General features: G+C 44.1%; 1 protein-coding gene across 2 annotated transcripts in view; it reads right to left on the bottom strand.

The window, feature by feature from the left end:
• Window positions 1-1535: 1535 nt before the first annotated feature.
• The window catches only part of LOC137525000 (sodium channel protein type 2 subunit alpha-like), a 173866-nt gene continuing 154483 nt past the window's right edge, over window positions 1536-20918 (bottom strand). For both annotated transcript variants that reach the window (XM_068245616.1, XM_068245617.1), the window contains exons 22-25: window positions 18452-18589; window positions 16619-16726; window positions 11853-12123; window positions 1536-5210 (exon numbers count right to left, since the gene is read on the bottom strand). In XM_068245616.1, coding sequence (XP_068101717.1) covers window positions 4087-5210; window positions 11853-12123; window positions 16619-16726; window positions 18452-18589 — 1641 coding nt within the window. In that variant the 3' untranslated portion in view covers window positions 1536-4086. The remainder of the gene's footprint in view (window positions 5211-11852; window positions 12124-16618; window positions 16727-18451; window positions 18590-20918) is intronic.

Here is a 20918-nt window from a genome sequence, read left to right on the forward strand (position 1 = left end):
AAGCTTCGGATGCGTCTGCAGTTCTCTCCAGGAACTTGAAAGCTCCGTGTAACCCTTCCAATGCTGGTCTAGTAAAAAAAAAAAATGCTGGTTGCATATAATATACTGTAAATAATGTTTTAGAGCAAAGTTGAAATGCAGGGTTATATTCCGCTTTAACATCTTCAAAATACTATAATTTACACTACTAGCCCATGTAGGCGGACCTGTCATACCTATCATTATAAAATCTCTTCAAATAACCGAAGATTTTGTTTCAAAGGGGTGATGATGTCTCCTAAAACAGAAAATGGTGTCCACTTGAAGCTATAATAACTTGGGCAATGTGAACTTTCAAAGAAACATTGTTTTAAGTTGGTGGTTGTAGAATTCTGTGGGAAACTTGGCTAACCGACATCAAACACTGGTGGAGAAAAATTAGTGGAGAAGATCCGTCTATGGATCAGATTACAAGGGTTCTGCTCAGCCAAGGATAGAAGCCAAGGTCCTTGGACCTGTGAAATGAAAGGAGACCAGGAACCTAATGGTGTATTATTGTTAGGTGCAAGATATAAAATAGAAGTTGTGGGTAATGAATACTTACAAGGATGGGTTGCAGTCCTGCCACCACAGTATACACCTGCGGGAAAAAAATATTCCCGCTCGGTATCCTAAATCCTCCTGGACCTGGGCGGTCACTCTCCTCCTATATTCTTTCCTACCTGTAGACTAGCCACAATTAGCAAAAATTACACCTCAGACTAAGATGTCTAAGTGATAATGGGGATTTGGGATGTTTCAGGAGGTGCTCAATGCATATATTCTTGGAGTGGGTGGATCTATTTAAAGGGAAGGTTCAGGGAGTATGCAGTACAGCCCGGCGGACGTCCGATGACGTCAGCGCGCCGGCGTGGGACGCAGAAGTCCCAGGAAATGGAGCGCAGAAGAGCCCGACCTGGCAGCCGGCCTGGCCAGGTCGGGTCGGCCACCGGAGACCACCGGGAGCCTGCGGAGCGGCGGCGAGGGCACCTCCTACCTGCCACGGGCTGGAGGAAGCCCCAGGTAAGTGGAAATTTATTTTTATTTTTTTAATCCCCTCCCTGAACCTTCCCTTTAAGAAAAAAATGTCTTACCTCCTACGATGACTCACACAAAGATTTGGAAAAGGGAGTCTTTATTGTTCAAAAAACAGTTATATTGTTGACAAAATGTTTCGCGGGTCTTTGCGGGCATCCACTCACTCCAAGAATATGTGGATTGGGCACCTCCCCAAACATCCCAAATCCCTGTTGTCTGAAAAAATGGTTGAGAAGGTCCAAGACTTTGGATCTATAGTTCAGCTGTCAGCAAACTCTACAACGAAAATGTCACATAAATACCCCAACTCACCTTTATATGCTTGCTATTATATGGGGTTACCGAGAACTACCAAAAGTGGTAATGTATTAAAAAAAAACCCCTATGCATTAATAACCTTTGGTATAATCATACTAATAGAAGTATTAATATTATCACACTTATCAAAGATGAATAAACCAGAACACAACCACTTGTCGTCATTTGTAATATGTTTATTGTCTTATTGTGATAATAATTGGATTGGATATTAAAAACAATGGTTATTGATACCCAAACCCTTCAATATTGTTTGACCTGCTATGCAAATGGCCAACAAAAATATATTTTTATAGTATACATACTTGTATTATAAAGACTACATTGGAATAGATTCCATATATTTGACTATGTATTGGGTAGGATCCTAGGAAGTGCTACAAATGAAGGATTGTGTAGTATGCACCCTGACATGATATTTTAAATTCCCATTTCACAAAAAATGCTAAAGCAGCAACTGGAAGTAAGAAGTCCTTCTTGATGTTGCAATCTATTGAACCATTCGGTCTCAAGTGCTGGCTAGGTATTCCAAGGTGCAAGTAGATAGTGACTTGGCGTTCAAAAGATTTGCTAAGAATGGAAGTCCTGCATATGGACAGCATGACCAAAATTCTCTTCCAGTTCCTGATAATTTTTGTTTTAAAAGGCTAGGATTTCCAAAAATTATGGATTGCCTGTGGTCAAAATACATGAGCCAGCATTGTTCCACATCCATGTCCATAAATTCCTGGGAGTATGTTGAAACCTGTCAAGAGGTTCTCTATGTGGCATGAACAATATGGTGAATCTCAGTCACTACACAGGACTTAGTAAGCTGGTTAGGTGTCCAGTAAACACCACACCTGTACACCAGCTGCAGGTCACTGGTGCACTGTAGCAACTGCAGGGGTTTAGGTGACTGCTGCTTGAGTCTGGGTGGCAGCCACTTCGGTAGCTATGTAGATGTGCCCAGAAACACAGAGTTAGTGTTTCCAAGTTTCCAACAGCGTGCTTTGACTGCAAATTTTCAGTAGCAAAATTTCTAATTGGTTAAATGGGGCTGATCACAATGAACTGAACTGAGGATGGAATGGGATCTGGACAACAGGCTGGATAAAGGTGGACAGACTTCCTCGGGCTATTTGCATACTAGTACTGCGAATGTACAGACCGGAGTGAAGCTCTCCTTATTTGTGAAAACCACTTTTTTCTAAAGCATTTGCATTTCTGTTAACACAAAACACAACATACAGGGCCGCCATCAGAAATTGCAGGGCTCTTTACACATCAATCAGGCCTCGGTCCCCCTCCCTGGGCCCACCCACTGGCTGCTGTGCCCGCCCACTAGCCATCTCACCCCTGTGCCCACCACCATTTACCAGTATAGGTTAGCCAGGTAGGTGCCTCTAGTATAGGTAACCAGCATAGTTGCCCCAGTATAGGTTACCTAGGTAGGGGCCTCCAGTATAGGTAGCAAGTTTGGTTTCCTCCAGTACAGGCAAGCTAGGTAGATGCCTCCAGTATAGGTAGCCAGTATAGGTTAGCTAGGTAGGTGCCTCCAGTATAGGTAGCCAGTATAGTTGCCCCCAGTATAGGTAAGCTATAGGTATCCAATAGAGTTGTCCCAGTATACTTTAGCTCAGTATAGGCGCAGAGCGGGGAGAGCAGGCATAGCGCAGTAACTCACCTTCCGGGATCCCCACAGCCTCATTCTACTTCCTCTCCCAGGCTTCCCTCGCATTGCTACCAGTGCCCCCTGGGTTAACATGCGGTTACGTCCTCACAGGGGATGCTGTTTCCAAAGCAACGGACGCCTGGGAGAGGAAGTAGAAAGAGGCTGCAGGGGATCCCGCAAGGTGAGTTACTGCGATATGCTCCCTGGGGTCCCTCACTGTATTGTTTGTTGTCCCCTCTGATGGTGGCCCTGAACACAAACCACCTTCAATGCGTGTTTGATTTTGCAAAAATACCCACTAACATGCACAATGTGAAAAAACTAAAACCTTTGATTTGGTTGCTGTTTTTTAGATACAAAGCTTCATGTTTCACATTTGTGTTGTAGAATGCACATTTTTTATACTATCCCTATGTTCTCATATGTGAAAAATCATCAACACAGCAGCATTAGCAGTAGAATTAAGGCAAATCCATGTAAACATTTAAAAAGGGTTTAACAGTGTCAGAGTTATCCGTATTAGCTATTTTACTGACCACTGAGGATCTGGCAGTAGGTGGCTAACTGGAGGATATAGTACGACTGGCTGAGTACAATGGCTGGGCATATCATGGAAAGGAACAAGGTAGACACTCAGGGCAGATTCACACTTGCAAAATTTTGCACATTTTTCTGTATCACGAAAGACGTACTGATGCACACAGAACGTTAATGAAAAGGGTGGTTCACATTATGTAGGCGTCCTCTTTTGCGTAGTATGCACAGTATGTCTACACTCATACAGACGTGGGCATGGAGGCAAACAAAAAGAGGGTAAAAGAGACGCCTTTGGAGTATCCAGAAGCTTAAGGTTTTTTTTTTGTTTTTTTTTTTACTTTTTCATTTACAGGTTTTTCTTTAAATTCTTTAGACAGAACCCGGTTAAAAGACCCATAAGCTTATTAAGTTCATAAAAAAAGTTACTTTCGTATATGCTTTTACAGGCACTTAACATACATTAGTGTAACAGGCAATTTGGCATAGAACTCCTGGCAGAAAGTGGATCAGTTGTCCAAACTTTACACATTTTGCATCTCCTGATCACTAATGCCAAGCTTACTTTTGGCATCCTTTTCTAACTTTACAGTGGTGCTCTTTTTCTGATTGCCATTTTCTACACTTTTGTAAGATGGTATGGAGTCGGTCATGGCTGCGGTGCCAGATTTGCCCCCAGAAGTGCTCTCACATGGACCCTGAGCTGCTTTCTGAGAGCGGTAACCTCTGTAGCAACGCTGGATAACCGTAGCTGACTGCTCTTGTTGTTTATGTAGTAAGGTCGTTGTTATGGGCTCATGGGGTTCTTTTGATGGATTTGATGCCATGAACCACTCTTCCACTGCTAAACGTAAACCATCCACATCTTCCAAATCACCTAAAACCCGTTTAGTGAAAGCAAAGAGAATATCCAGACAGTGAATCCTGTCTCCGCTGACTATGGGGAGATCCATGGCAATAAGCTGAGTGCGATTTGGTTTTGGTACTCTAAGAGGTGGGTCAAGCGCATCTGCAAAATCAAAGAGCTTGCTGTGTTCAATGAACTGTGAAGCAGTTGGGTCAAACTTCTTCCAGACGTAATAAAACCTCTCAAAGTCATATTTTGTTAAGGGTTCTTCACTCTCCTCAGTGGCAGCATCAAAGTGTTCCAGAAGGACAGCAATGTACATGTTGACTATGATGAAATAGGAAATATAGATGTAGCTGACGAAAAAGAAGATGCCTAAGGTTGGGTTGCCACAATTTCCTCTTGAAGAGCTCCCGGGATACTCAATGTTTGGATCACAGTCTGGTTCATGGCTGTTGAGAAATGGAATGAGTAAGCCATCCCACCCTGCCGATGTTGTGATCATAAACATGCAAAGCATACTGTTGCCAATGGTTTCAAAATTGAACATGTCATCAATACCACCTTCTTTCTTAACGTAGGCAAAGAAAAACATGCCAAATACGGCATAAATGTACATGATTAAGAAGAGAAGAAGAGCAATGTTGAATAAAGCAGGAAGTGACATCATCAAAGCAGACACCAATGTGCGTATTCCCTTGGCTCTTTTAATAAGTCGCAAGATTCTCAAAAGCCTGAGAGCTCTGAATATTATTGGATTTACAAATACAAATCCTATAATTTTGTCTTCCAGAAAATGACCTGTAAAAATGAATGCAGATAACATATTGTTACTTTTAAAGAAAAACTAACATTTTGTATTCATTTGTAATCATTAACAATCATATCAGACAGTTCTCCACCACTTGAGGGCAGCAAAATACCTGATCTCAAACACAATGTTATCCTACATACGTAAACCAAGAAAAACATATACACATAGGTCCATAAGTTTATTGCACAATTTTCATATACATAATATATATTTGTTTCACAGCATTTGCCCCTTTCCTTTCCGTCTCTCCCCGACACCCTTCAGTTACAGTACGCCTGCGCATCATTTATCTCATTATGGAGCGTAACTCACTTGCGCTCCACGTCAAGTTTTATGCTATGCACTTTATCCTGTGATGCGACATTTACGTCGCAGCGCTCATCAGCACCAACGCGTCCATTTTTACGCATGCGGGTAACTATCCCCGGCCATGAGACGCAGAGGATGCAACATCCTGGGACACGCCCCCCATATGTGTTAGGTCCCAGCCCGGTGCATGCAGACAAAGCGTGTGAGTTACATAACGGCTCAGGCACACCAATCGGCTCCCTACAGCTGGCCACAGCTGATTGGTAGCCTCCCCGTTACCTAGGCGACTTGCCCCGCCCACCCACGCCTGACCAACACGCAGATTGGCCAAACCAGCCAACATCAGTACATTTAAAGCAGCAAGTGACCTCACACCATTACAGAGGCTCTCCACTGGCTATAACTGAATTGCTGGTAAGTTCTTACATTTTTTACTATCTTATACTTGTATTTGTCTCCTCGTTGGCCATATACTCACTACCCCACCCCCAACTCTTTATCTAATGCCGATATACATTTAGTTTTAAACCAGTGTCATGTCTTGACTTACTAACTACCATCTCATCACCTAGCTCTATTTACCCATTCTCTATACTCTTTTTCTAGCTACACCCATTCACTATATATTTATATTTTGATCATTTTGGTTGCTATCACCCCTTTCTTATGAATACCATTCTTAAAGTATTATCCTCACTACACTTTCTCTATTTGTCAATAATACATTTTTAACTTTGGCAACTTTTATAGCTATGCCTTTGTCTCTTGTTTGCAGTTTTTTGTCCCCTGCTTATTGCCTGATGAAGTGGGCTGTGCTTGCAAAACGCGGTGCATTCTTGGGGTACTTTCAATAAATGTGTATGTTTACATAGTGACAGTCCTGTGTGTCTGATTTATGGAGGTAAGTCCACCACTTCCTCCCAGCAATTTTTAAAAATGTTATGCACTTTTATTCTTCTGGAGCCTCTGTTCTCCTACCAGTATATCAGACAGTGGAGTTGTCTCACAAAAGTTAACTCTTCAATCCTTAAAATAACTACAGCATTCTAAAGTTAAAGACAGGGGGCCATATGCAATTCAGTTTTTCTCCTGAGTTTTCTCCTATGTGATAGTTTTACTACTTGTCATAAAATGCTCTTTAACCATTTAAGGACCAGCAGTCTCTGGGCACTTAAAGAGACACTGAAGCGAAAAAAAAAATGATGATATTATGATATGTATGTGTAGTACAGCTAAGAAAAAAAAACATTAAGATCAGATACATCAGTCTAATTGTTTCCAGTGCAGGAAGAGTTGAGAAACTCCAGTTGTTATCTCTATGCAAAAAAGCTATTAACCACTTCGCATCCAGACCTTGTTTTGTACTTATTGACCAGAGCAGTTTTGACAGTTTAGCTATGTCCCTATTTAATCAGAAATACCTTTATCCCTACTTAAGACACAGAAATGAAATATATATTGTTTTTTTCAAGACAAACTAGGCTTTCATTGTATGCCATTTTTCCCCTCAAACTATTTTGTTTTCTATGAATTTTAATGGGAAAACAAAGAAAAAAATAGAAAAAACATGTATTTTTCAGTTTTACCAATTCCAGTTTAAAAATAAAAAGTGCTACTGTAGATAAAAAACACACATTTTGTTTGGCAATTCTTACTGCTTATCACAAAACTTAGATTATGTTCCTGTCACAATTTATGGTGAAGATATTTGATTCTGAAATAATGCTACAGAGTGTGTTTTTCACTATGAAATGAGAAAATACAAGTATTTTTCATAGTAAAATTCAATCTCATTAGCTCAGGAAACGTATATTCTCATTCACCAATTAGTGCTGCATCAGATAGTGCCAGAAATGTGCACAGGAGCAAGCCCAATCCTGCACAGCACTGCTTCTGCTACAAGACGTATATCTACTGACCTGTGGCTTAGATGAAGTCCCAGAGGACGTATATCTACTGACCTGTGGACGAAGTGGTTAAGCTCTCCGACCAACTTGGTCGTGGAGAGGGCTGTTATCTGACTTTTATTATCTGAACTGTAATTGAACTGTTTACTTTTCCTCTAGCAGAGAAGAGTTTATTACTTCACAGACTGCTCTGAAAGACTCATTTTGAATGCTGAGTGTTGTGTAATCTGGACATATTATAGAGTGATGCAATGTTAGAAAAAACACTATATACCTGAAAATAAAAATATGAGAATATTTTCTTTGCTGCTAATCTTCTAGTAATTATTCATAGTACACAACCAATTCATTATATCATATATTTTTTTTCGCTTCAGTGTCTCTTTAAAGACCAGAGACCGCTCGTCCAATCCCGACGAAATCCCGACGAATTGCCGCACATACCCGCCGCAACCGCCGTCATCGCCGCTCGCCGAGACCCCCAGGACATAGACTCTGCCTGTCTCTATGACGGCAGAATCATGTGAGCAGGTCAGGAGCCGCTTTCATTGGCTCCTGACCCTGTTTTTCAATGTAAGCCAATGGGAGTTGCTTACATTGAAAGACAGGGCCAGGAGCCAATGAAATCGGCTCCTGACCTGCTCACATGACTCTGCCGTCATAGAGACAGGCAGAGCCTGTGAGATGCGGCGAGAATCGTCGGGTTTGAGCGGCGCGATCGGCAGGGAGCGGCGGAGACGGCGGATGCGCGCTGCGGACAGTGATTGAGATCTACGCCCTGCCAGCCAGGAGCCCACCAATACAGGGCGTAGATCTCAATCACTGCGGTCCTTAAATGGTTAAGTCACCATCAAGCAATAAAATACTCAAAATAAATTTGATAGTACTTTTTCACCAACTTTTGGGTACTTGTTTAATTGTAAAATGATGAAAATTTAGTTTACAGAGAAGATGAAAATTATATCCTAGGAGATAACTCAAGTGAAAAAATGAATTGCATATGGGCCAGGCTGTTAATGAACTGCATGTGAAAATAACTACAGAGGAGGTAACTTAAGGACTGAAGTGATAAGATAACTCTCTCACTGTGAAAACTTATCTCTAAGCCTTAATAAGGCAAGCTTCTTTAGTGAATTAACATTGAAAATACCATTGACGTGTATTGGTAAAGGGGGCCATACACTAGGCGACCAACCAACCAATCGACCATCCAATTCGAATATTATAATCAAATTGGATGAAAATTGGTGCCGCCAAGTGCATGCCCGACCGACAAAGCAACCAATTTCGGGACAGAAATTGGCTGCACAGTCGATCGCGCATGTGGGAAATTTCGGGCCGAGGTTGGTTGGTCGGGTGCGGGGAGGTACGGCGACTGATTAGCGAACGACCGACGAGACGACGAAACCCCTGCCGCTACCGCCGCAATGTATAAATGTATGCAGTGTGTAGTGCATTTATACATTACCTGTCCGGTGTCAGCCTCCACGTGGGTTCCGTGCATCTCCAGGTTCTGCATACACGCCGGCGGCGCTCTGACATTACGAAGGCGCATAGCGGCTGACGTCAGACACTATGCGCCGCTAGCGTGTATGCAGCTGTTACCCAGCGAGATGGAGGGACACCGTGTGGAAGCTGCTACAGGACAGGTAATGTATAAATGCACTGCACTACATACATTTATACATTTTGGGGGCAGCGGCGGGGCGGACAGCGGCGGCTCAACCGATTCCCTGATGATTTCATGCTGAAATCGGACGGGAATCGGCCTGTAGTGTATGGGCAGATTCAATTAGAGACAAATTTATCTCTAATCAGATTCGATTAGAGATAAATTTGTCTCTTGGTCGAATCTGCCCATACTCGTTCTAATGTATGGGCAGCTTAAGTTTTCTCTTGCCTTATTATCTCCAGCATGATCTTTGGTGAATTGAGGCGAATATAGACAGGTGATGGAGGATATTGGCCTCAATTCACTAAGATCATGCTGGTGATCACTGTTTCTCTCAGTGATTAAAGTGGTATTGTCACACAAAAACTGTAAGACTGTAAAGGGAAAAAAACCTAAAAAAAACCCCTACCGTACCTTATTTAGTAAGCAGATACTGCCATGCAAATGTTAAAAATGGCAAGCAGATAATATCGGTCACAGGCAAATACCAGTAACCGGTTTACAGTTATAACTAGATCTTAGGCCCGTTACAATAACAGGTGCTAGGCCTCGGCCCCTCACAAACCCTCCCCCCCCCTTTCGCCACCGCCGCTGCATCGCCAGCGCACACACAGCCACAGCGCACGCACGCAATGCACGCCCCCTGCCCTCGTCCTCCGGTGTAACGTCCGTGTGCCGCCAAAAAAGCACGGACACAGGGACAGGGGACACAGGGACACAGGGGTTTTATTGTATAGGATTCACGTGGCGGGCAGCTAGTGATAGATTACTTCTCTTGGCACGCAGGTAGTGATAGGTAGAATCTAGTGGCAGGCAATGGTTAGTATATCCTAGTTCCAGGTAAACAGTGACAGGTAGATTCTAGTGGCAAATAGGGATTGGATTTGGCATATAGTACTAGTGACAAACAAATGGTGTTGAATACTGTATATACTCAGGTATATGCCTGATTTTCAGCATAAAAAATGTGCTGAAAAGTTACCCCCTCGACTTATATGTGAGTCAGGGGAGCAAAACAGATGGTGGAGCTGGTTTGGTTAATGGCAGACGAGCATAAGGATCTTGCACTAGTGATCCTGCTCTTACCAGCAGGTTCCCTGCTGTGTCTGTGCCCCCCCATCCCCTGCATGGCGGGCAGAGTGTGCTGCTCAAGACTATCTGCGGTGCAATGATCAGGGATTCTTCCTGTGTGGCAATCGCTGCATCTCATATCTATGATGCTACCTAGTGGCTTCTTGAGACACAGCTGTATGATCCTGGGGCACATCTGGCTATGGGTAAGGGGTCTGACTTGTACTGGGGGAACATCTGACTACTGTGGAGGGGGCTATACTGGGGAGGAGGCTTATATGCTAGTCAATCACTTTTTCCTGGTTTCTGAGGGAGAAGTGGCTACCAATAAACAGGTGGGCTTATATGCGAGTATATACGGTAGATTCTTGTGACAGGGTAGTAAATGAAGGGGTATAGGTGAGGTAACAAGCATTGACAAGTTGTAGGGGCAGATAGTGACAAATACAACAGAATTAAGTAGCCTTGTGCCCTCCAAATAAAAGAATGACATAGGCACGTACACCTATAGCCACATACAGTAAAGGATACCAGAATGAAATAGCTGTGGGCGCTTCAGATACCAGGATTAAAAAAAGACTTAAAACGATGTGATTTCTGTAGTCCCTATGTGGCTGGCTGCATGGCCTATGTGTATATGTACAGTCAGCTGTTTGTATTGTTCATTTTTTTACAGCTCTGATGCTGCCGCTCACTAGTTGCCAATAACCCAGATAATCTGGGCCGGCCCTACCATGAAGCAGACTGAATTCATGTGATTCTGGGGAGCAAACTGTAGGGGGCAGCATCAGCTCTCAATGCAGCTGATCTTTTTCAGTCTCTCCCTCTGCTGCTTCTGCCATACTAACATAACACAGTGCTTGCCTGCTGTGAGTCTGTGAATGCCGGCACCGCCTTTAATTACATTTGCAGAGCTCTTTGCTAGCCCTGCCTCCTCTCCATGTGCTTTCTGCCGTCTGATTTCTCTGCCGGTAAGGGGGAGGGGCAGAGAGGTGTTAACTTGAAAAGTTTGCTTCAGGCAGTGAAAAGTCTAGAAAAAAAAGTTTTGCCCTGGAATAATCCAATTCAAACGCTAACCCCTGCACTTTCAAAGCACTGCATGACCTGTGCATACATTCTTTGTGCATTTTAGATATCTTTCCAACTGCAATGTTCATTCTGCACATTAAAGTGTTTTAGACTCCACCCAGTCACCTCCACACTAGTGTAAAGGTGGGTGGTCTGAGGTAAGGGTACTTGTGCTCCCTACTATTCTTTTTTTTTTTTTAACCACTTGAGGACCATAGGCTTCCACCCCCCTGGTGACCATTTTGCCTTTTTTTTCTTGTTTTTATTTCTTTCCCTTCCCCCTCCAGCCAATCACATCAACCTCTGACGGCCGATCGCTCCTGTGCCCCCCCAGTACAGCGCTGCCTTAGATCGCAGCGTTGTACATTGTAAATAAATGATCGCTGCTGGGAGACTGATGATGGAGCAGAGCTTGAAGAACTGCATTGGCATAACCTGCTGGAGGATACGTGTCAGTATAGGTAGCAAACAGCACCACCTACTGTTTCTTCTATAGAAATATTTTGGGAATACAGTACTTGGCACGGAGTACTTGCTGTATTCTAAGATTTTCTTTGTCATCATGGCTCAAAACCTTTATTGTGTGAAGTTTACCATCTTACCTGCAACAGAAAGAATGATAATGATCAAGTCAAATGTGTTCCATCCGTTGGAGAAGAAGTGCTGTCTCAGGGCCAAGAGCTTGAGAGTGATTTCAATAGTAAACATTATGAGGAAAGTGACATTGATGAAGTACAGAATGTTAGTCTTCTGTACACTCTGGCCTTCAGCTTCACACATCATGGTCACCACATTGAGGAAGATGAGAGCCATGATGGTTATGTCAAAGGATGGTTTTGTGACAAGGTCAAATATAAATCCCTGAAAACAGTTCTGCGGAGGCAAAATAGTAATAGCAATTAGTTACATAATTAATAATTATAATAATTCCAGTATTTGTATAGCACTTTTTACTGTTAAACTCAAGGCGCTTGCAAGGCAGCCGCTAGAGCATGCTCAGCAGGCAGTAGCTGTGTTAGGGAGTCTTGCCCAAGAACTCCTTACAGCATAGCTGCTGGCTTACTGAAATAGGCTTACTGAAATAGGTAGAGCCAAGATTTGAACCCAGGTTGCCTATGACAGAGGCAGAGCCCTTAAAGAGGCACTTAAAAAGACTCTGAAGCGAGAATAAATCTCGCTTCAGAGCTCATAGTTAGCAGGGGCATGTGTGCCCCTGCTAAAATGCCGATATCCCGCGGCTAAACGGGGGTCCCCTCACCCCTGAACCCACCCCCGCAAACCTTGGTCGCAAACTTGGTCGTGAAATTTTCTTTTCCTGGAGGCAGGGCTAACGGCTGCAGCCCTGCCTCTAGTCGCGTCTATCAGACGCGCATCGCCACCTCTCCCCCGCCCCTCTCAGTGAAGGAAGACTGAGAGGGCCGGGGGAGAGGCGGAGATACGCGTCTGACAGACGCGCGTGGGGCAGGGCTGCGGCGGTTAGCCCTGCCCCAATGCGGAAGCGCTCCCCTGCTGTACGGAGGGGATTTGGGGGTGAAGGGACCCCCATTAAGCTGCGGAATAGCGGCGTTTTAGCAGGGGCACACATGCCCCTGCTATCTATGAGGTCTGAAGCGAGATTTATTCTCGCTTCAGACTCTCTTTAAGTCTAGAAAAAAAAACAACACAGTTTTACTCACCTGGGGATTCTACCAGCCCCCTGCAGCTGTCCCATGCCCTCGCAGTCACTCACGGATACTCCTGTCCACCACCGCCGCCAGCTACTTTTACTTCGCCGACAGGCCTATGCAGGGTGTAGAAGGAGACGCGTGGCCAGGCCTGCACAGGCCGGCGCAGTAAGCCTTTTGGCCGAAAACAAAAGTAGCTGGCGGTGGGGGACAGGAAGATCTAATAGTGACTGCAGGGGCACGGTAAAAGCCCATAGTAGACAGCTGCAGGGGGCTGGTAGAAGCCCCCTGGTGGGCAAAACTGTTTTTTTTGTTGTTGTTTTTTGCTTATGCTTAAAGAGGAACGGTCGCAAAAATCTTGAAATTTAAAACACATACAAATAAGAAGTACCGTACATTTCTCCTAGAGTAAAATGAGCCATAAATTGCTTTTCTCCTATGTTGCTGTCACTTACAGTAAGTAGTAGAAATCTGACATTACCGACAGATTTTGGACTAGCCCATCTTCTCATAGGAGGGTTCTTAGGGTTTTCTTTAGTTTTAAAAGCACTTAGTGAATGGCAGTTGCTCCTTCCAAATGCCAAAATAGTGTGCAGCAAGCAGGAAGGCTGGCCAGCCTCTTTGTATAAAGATTTTTCAGGGAATCCTATACAATAAAACCTAACTGTCCCTGCGTCATTCACTTTCCCTGTCTGTCCGTCCGTGGCTTTTTTGTACTGCGCATGTGCGCAGTACAGACAGCTGTTAGGATGGGAGGTCGGGCCAGGGAGCAGGGCGGGTGCGCTCGCGGCGGGCACGTGCGTGCGCACTGACTGGAGGCAGTCATTTCACTACCTAGAGCCTGTTTTTAAACGGGCTTAGGTAGACTAGTGTCTTTATAAAGAATAAAGGCCATGCTGAGAATCCCCCATGAAGAGATGGACTAGCCCAAAACCTGTCAGTAATGTCAGATTTCTACTACCTACTGTAAGTGAGAGCAATATAGGAGAGAAGTAATTTATGGCTCATTTTACTCTGGGAGAAATGTACTTCTTATTTGTATGTGTTTTAAATTTTAAGATTTTCGCGATGGTTCCTCTTTAAGTATCCCTTTTATTACTGTCTTATCCAGTCAGCCACCACTAGTTACATAGGATGACCATGACACAGGCAGTGGTTTATCTACAGAGCCATGGTCTCAATTGAAAATTTTACAGAGTTGATAATGCTTCCTCAGCACAAAGCTGATCAGCTAAGCATATTTAGTTGGTGTGCATTGTGGGTAACCACAAATGTTCATTTATAACTGAATTATTGCAAATTTCCTTCTGTTTTAAGAAGGCAATTACACCAAGCTTTGCTTTTTTAGTAGGAGGGCTTTTTGGTTCCTTTTATCCCCCTATACATTCCTAGTAGTTTGGGTCACCCTGAGCTGCTTGGTTACTCTGTTGTACTCGACCAAGCCCTATTTCATACAGCCTTATCAATCCCTGCCATGTACTGATGAGGACCAAAAGTCCGAAACAGGCTGTCTACATGTGGGTTTGATATGGCTGTGTAAAACTTAAAGCTATAGGCTTGCTATAAACCAGCGGTTCTGGATGCTTGCTTGGCTTAACAAGGGCGGAAAGGGATAATTTGCATATTTAGTTGCTTATCACAATAACTACGTATAAAGGATTTAGTCAGTGTTTGCACATTGTAAAATATTTCATCCCCCTGATTTACATTCTGACATTTACCACATGGTGACATTTTTACTGCTGGCAGGTGATGTCAGTGCAAGGAGATGCTGCTTGCTTTTTTGGCAGTTGGACCCATCTATAAACAGCTGTTATTTCCAACAATGCAATGAGGTTCACAGACAGGAAACTGTCCTGACATCCCACTGGGGCTTCACTACAATATCAGCCATACAGAGCCCCCTGATGATTTGTTTGAGAAAAGGTAAATATTTCTCATGGGAAAGAGGGTATCAGCTACTGATTGGGATGAAAATCAACTCTTGGTCACGGTTTCTCTCTAAGGGCTCTTTCACACTAGAGGCTGCGGTAGAAAAGGCTGAAAGTCAGCCTTTTGCTTAACGCCAATACATAGCGTTTTCAAAGCGTTTTCAAAGCCTTTTGAAAGAGTTTTACAGCCCATATGAAAACGTCCTTTTTTTTTTCTTCTATAAAAATAAGTGAACAAGATAGCTGTAAAACGCTTTGAAAAGGCTTTGAAAAGGCTGAAGTTGGCGTTTTCCATTGACTATCATTGAAACGCCAACAGCCAACTTCGGCTGTAAACAGCCCTGAAAAAGCTCCTGGGAGCGTTGAAACGCAACGCTCCAAAACGCCGAGTTAGGGCTCTTTCACACTAGAGGCTGTGGTAGAAAAGGCTGAAAGTCAGCCTTTTGCTTAACGCCAATACATAGCGTTTTCAAAGCCTTTTGAAAGAGTTTTACAGCCCATATAAAAACGTGTTTTTTTTTTTTTTTTTTTTTTTTCTATAAAAAGAAGTGAACAAGATAGCTGTAAAACGCTTTGAAAAGGCTTTGAAAACGCTGAAGTTGGCGTTTTCCATTGACTATCATTGAAATGCCAACAGCCAACTTCGGCTGTAAACAGCCCTGAAAAAGCTCCTGGGAGCGTTGAAACGCAACGCTCCAAAACGCCGAGTTAGATGTGAAAGGTAAAATGAAAGTCTATGGACTTTCTTTTACCTAGCAAAACGCCAACTTCGGCCGTGGCGTTAAAACGCCGAAAAATCCCTCTGGTGTGAAAGGGCCCTTAGATGTGAAAGGTTTTAACGCCACGGCCGAAGTTGGCGTTTTGCTAGGTAAAAGAAAGTCCATAGACTTTCATTTTACCTTTCACATCTAACTCGGCGTTTTGGAGCGTTGCGTTTCAACGCTCCCAGGAGCTTTTTCAGGGCTGTTTACAGCCGAAGTTGGCTGTTGGCGTTTCAATGATAGTCAATGGAAAACGCCAACTTCAGCCTTTTCAAAGCGTTTTACAGCTATCTTGTTCACTTATTTTTATAGAAGAAAAAAAAAAGGACGTTTTCATATGGGCTGTAAAACTCTTTCAAAACGCTTTGAAAACGCTATGTATTGGCGTTAAGCAAAAGGCTGACTTTCAGCCTTTTCTACCGCAGCCTCTAGTGTGAAAGAGCCCTAAGCAGTGTCTAACAAGGAAACCGGAACACAGCTTTGAAAACCCAGTAAGCTGGGTTATATAAAAAAATAATAATCTAATAATGGTCTATCTTTACAACATTTAGTGCAGTTCAAATTATAGTATATTTTGCCTAATATGCATGAAAACAAACACAAGCTTAAACCAGGGCCTTAAGTCACGATGACAGAAACAGGCGTTAGCCCATGTTAACAGTGACAACTGTGTTGCTAACCCTGTTATCCACGCGTTGTGTGACATATAGTGAAGCATTCAATCAATGAAACATATGCTTCACTGTAAACAATAATGTGCCTGTTTTGCGGTAACGCACAGTGCATTACCACACTGCACTTGTCCCACAACGCAACTTCCCCGTGAATAGGTGGTGCCCTGCAGTACGTTAAGATGTGTTTCAAAGCAGCCATTACACTTACGTCACCACAACACACCACTGTGACTGTGGCCATAGCGTTTTTTTGGTCAGTTAGTATGACGTCAACCAGGCACTATGGACAGGCTCAAGTTCTGCTAAATATATCTATTACTATAAAAAAAAAATCATACCGAAGGCCGTGGCATTCGTTTTGGAGATTTTGTGGACCCAAGTCTCTTCATTGCGGTATAATATATCTTCTGTTGTTCTGTCATAAATATTTCTTGATTGTTTCCTAAGTGCAGTAATAAATGATGATCACAAATACAGAAGACACAACAATAAACAATAGTGTACTAAGCCTAAATCTGTGCTTCTCATCCCTTGCTAAGGATACGCCTTACAAACCGTAAATATACTTCGTTGCTTTGCTATTATCTTTATTGTTTTTGACATTATATCTATTGGTTTATCATTCTGGCCTTGAAACAACCCCCCTTTTTTATATTAACATTTAGAGTAAACCTGAGATGAAAGGAGGGAAACGTTTTATACATACCTGGGGCTTCTTCCAATCCCCTCCTAGCAGAACGCTCCCTTGCCACCGTCCTCCGCTCCTTAATGGTCCGATAGATATCCTGCTCTCTTTGATCAGTGCACACACCCCTTCACCGTGCTCCCATCGCCAGGAGCATTCTGTGCAGTACTACTGTGCAGGCGCAGAACGCTCCCAGCTGGAGGAGCGCAACAGGAGAGCACGAAGAGTGCACTGCACCTGCGCCGACTGGCCCCAGGATGGCTGAAGATAACGAGGCATCTACTAGACCAGAAGTCCCCAACCTTTTCCGGCCCGGGGACCCCTTTCTGACCAAATTTTTATCCGGGGACCACAGGGGTGTGTGTCCTAGTGGACAGTGTTGTGCGCAGCGGGTTACAGTGGGTGGAGGGGTGGGGGGCAGAGGGGCGGAGGACTGGGGTGCGGTGGTATAGCTAGCATAGTTGCCCCAGTAAAGGGAGTTTAGTTTCCCCAGTATGGCTAGTATAGTTATCCCAGTATAGCTAGCATAGTGCCCCAGTATAGCTAGTATAGTTTCCCAGTATAGCTAGTATAGTGGCCCGTATAACTAGTATAGTGCCCCAGTATAGCTAGTATAGTGCCCCAGTATGGGTAGCCCCAGTATAGCTAGTATAGTGGCCCGTATAACTAATATAGTGCCCCAGTATAGCTAGTATAGTGCCCAGTATGGGTAGCCCCAGTATAGCTAGTATAGTGCCCAATATGGGTAGCCAGTGCCCCAGTATAGCTAGTATAGTGCCCACTGCCCAGTATAGGTAAGTAGTGCCCCAATATAGCTAGTATAGTGCCCAGTATAGCTAGTATAGTGCACAGTATAGCTAGTATAGTGACTAGACGATCCAGGATGCGGAGGACGGCAGCAAGGGAGAGATCTGCATGTAGGAGGCTGGAGGAAGCCCCAGGCAGGTATAAAACTTTTCCTTCCTTTTGTCTCAGGTACACTTTAAATCTAGCGAGAGAAATGCACATTCTCATCTCCCCAAGTCTCATTGGTCCCCAGTGCTTTGCTCCGAATCCAGCCTCTTCTTTGGAACTTCTCAGGATCTTCTCAAGTGACTCTTTCCACCCATGTCTGTTCACCCCACAGCTTCTGGTCACAGTAATGGTAAGTGGCACTTTCTTTACCTTCAGACTGGATAATCAGAAGCGGTGGAACATGGCAGCCCACTCTCCTTCAGAGAAGATTGAAGGACTGGGGACCAGTAGTTGCCTTCTTGGGAAGGTAAGTATGTTTTTTTCTCCCTACAGGTGAATTCAATGTACAAACCCACCCCTACTGGTTACTACAGTTTGGTAGGTAACTTTATAAAGTGGTGCATTACATAAGCCAAGCTACAGGAGGGGGTGACTAGGCTGACAAAAGACACAACTAGCATCAGACTTCTTTCCATTTTCCATTTTGCGGATTGTGTATTAATTCTGTGAGTGGTTTACGTTGGATACTTATCTTCTTTTTCTGCTGCTTGAAGTTGTCTATGAGAACACCAATGAAGAGGTTAATGGTGACAAAGGACCCAAATATGATAAAAACCACGAAGAACATATACATGTATAGATTGTCCTCATATACGGGCTGTTCATCTACCTATGGAGAAAAAGTAAATTGTAACCAATTATATCGCTGTAGCATAAAACTTGAGCATATGCTCTATCTGCCAGTGGAATGATGAATCTCAAAGTGGACATAACATTTAGGGTTAAACCCAATGCCATCATTTCTTATTGATGATTTATCCCTGCCCTCCCTACCTGACTTTTCGTATTTACCCTCACTCTATTAAACCTCTTACTCTGCAAGAGGAATCCTTTACATCTGCGGTCTTGTAATCCCTCTTCCCCAAGTATGCTTCCTTTGTCCTCCTAGAAGTAGTGCTGGCATTATTCTGTCGTCATCCCACCCATATTCCTGGGGCAAACCTTCCTCTCATACCAGTGAATGGGAAGGTGATATACCCTGATATACTGTCACCTATACCTTCCCCATGCCTATAATCTCACAACCACACCCTCCCATGCTAACACTAATGTCTTGCTTCAACAATGCTAAATGTATTTGGTCCCGCCCATAAACCGTTTTTTGAATTTGGATTTGGCGTGTCCATTCTCTCAACCCTCCACACTTCAGCCTACAAAAACCTCATAACAGTTCCACAATGCCCCAACTTACTCCTGCACTATGTCAATCTCACTCTAGCCACGCCCTTCACTGATAATCAGAATGACATGTCCAAAAGGTGATGAAGGAAAAGAGTGATTGGTGCATAGTCCAAAACCTGTCAGATCTGTCAGCCTTGTACTACCCAGTATAAGTGACAGGAACATAGGAAAAAGGTACTTTATAGTGCATTTTACTGTGGAAGAAATGTACATTTTGTATTTTACAATTTAACCATTTTTTGTGATGGTCCTTTAAGATTTCCCAAAATTGTGCTTCATAAGTGGTACACGTAGTGGCTACCGACACCTAATTAATATTTCACAAGTGAAATCCACAAGCTGGCATTCCATAGTCCTATTGTCACGTTCTGTAACAATCGGTGAGGACAGAGAGTATCTGATTACCGGTGATCTGCAGTATCGCCGGAAACACAGATATATACCCGATTATAAGTGATCTGCAGTCTCACCGATAATCCGATATACTAACTAACCTCTATCCACCCAAATAGTGTGTAGTGATTGGTGCACACAGTAATAGCGTATTGCTCTGTGACGAGGGCCCACAGAGCACGGACTTCCGTCCAGCGGCACGGGCCCGCTAGCGGGGATGGTCGACAAGCAAGGTTCGGCAACAGAGATCAGAGATACGAGGTACAGAGACAATAGGCAAGAGAATAAACGAGGGCACAGCAAGGTTGGCAACGGTAAATCAGATAGGCAGCGGTACAAAAGGATCAAGAGAAAATTCGAGGTCAAGAACAGGCAAAAGGTCAAAGGCACAGGTAAATACAATGGTATATTTCTTCCAGTACTTATATATTGGCGTAACCAATATATAAGTATACTGTGGATCCGAGAGCTAACACAGGAGTGTGATCGCTACAGCGGACAAGAAGCACTGGCAGTCTGCTGCTTAAATGCAGGCTGTCAACCCAGCAACCCCCACCGCCCAGATGATGTCAGAAAGGGGGCGGGAGTGACTCAGCAAGGCTGATCAGGAAAGCCTCCTCCTTAGAGCATAAAGGGCATGACGCTCCGTGCGTGAGCGTGTTGCCCTGCTCTGCTGTGACGACATGCGGCTGGAACGCTGGCCGGCGGCGCTGGCAGCCGAGACGGACCGGAAGTTCGGAGTCCCGGTGACGTCCGCCCCGAGAGCGGCGTTCATGCTGCTAGCCGCAGTGGGGGTAAGTCCATGCCTGACATTACCCCTCCCCTGAGGCGTGGTCTCCGAACGCGCCAATGAAGGCCTATCAGGATGAGAGTCGTGAAACTCCTGTATGAGTTCCTGTGCGTGGAATCGATGTGCTGGTACCCAGGACCTCTCCTCAGGACCATATCCTCTCCAATGAACCAGATACTGGAGAGAATTCCGAACAAAACGAGAATCCAGAATTCTCTCGATTTCATACTCAGGTTCGCCGTCCACAATAACGGGGGGAGGGCAAGAGTCCACATGTACCGCGGGCTTTAGCAAAGACACATGAAACGTTCTTACCCCACGCATAGATTGGGGTAACGTTACCTGATACTCTATTGACCTTTTTGGCTATAGGATATGGACCTATAAATTTAGGCCCAAGTTTCGCTGATGGCTGCCGCAAGGCGATATGCCGAGTAGAGATCCAGACAAGATCTCCGGGAGAGAACTCCCACTCGGGTGAACGCCTTCGGTCAGCCTGTCGTTTCTGGAGAGAAACTGTTTTTTTCAAATTAGCGTTTACCTCCTTCCAAAGAGATCTTAGCGTCTCCTGCCA

The sequence above is a fragment of the Hyperolius riggenbachi genome, chromosome 7, assembly GCF_040937935.1.
Source record: "Hyperolius riggenbachi isolate aHypRig1 chromosome 7, aHypRig1.pri, whole genome shotgun sequence".
Taxonomy (NCBI): domain Eukaryota; kingdom Metazoa; phylum Chordata; class Amphibia; order Anura; family Hyperoliidae; genus Hyperolius; species Hyperolius riggenbachi.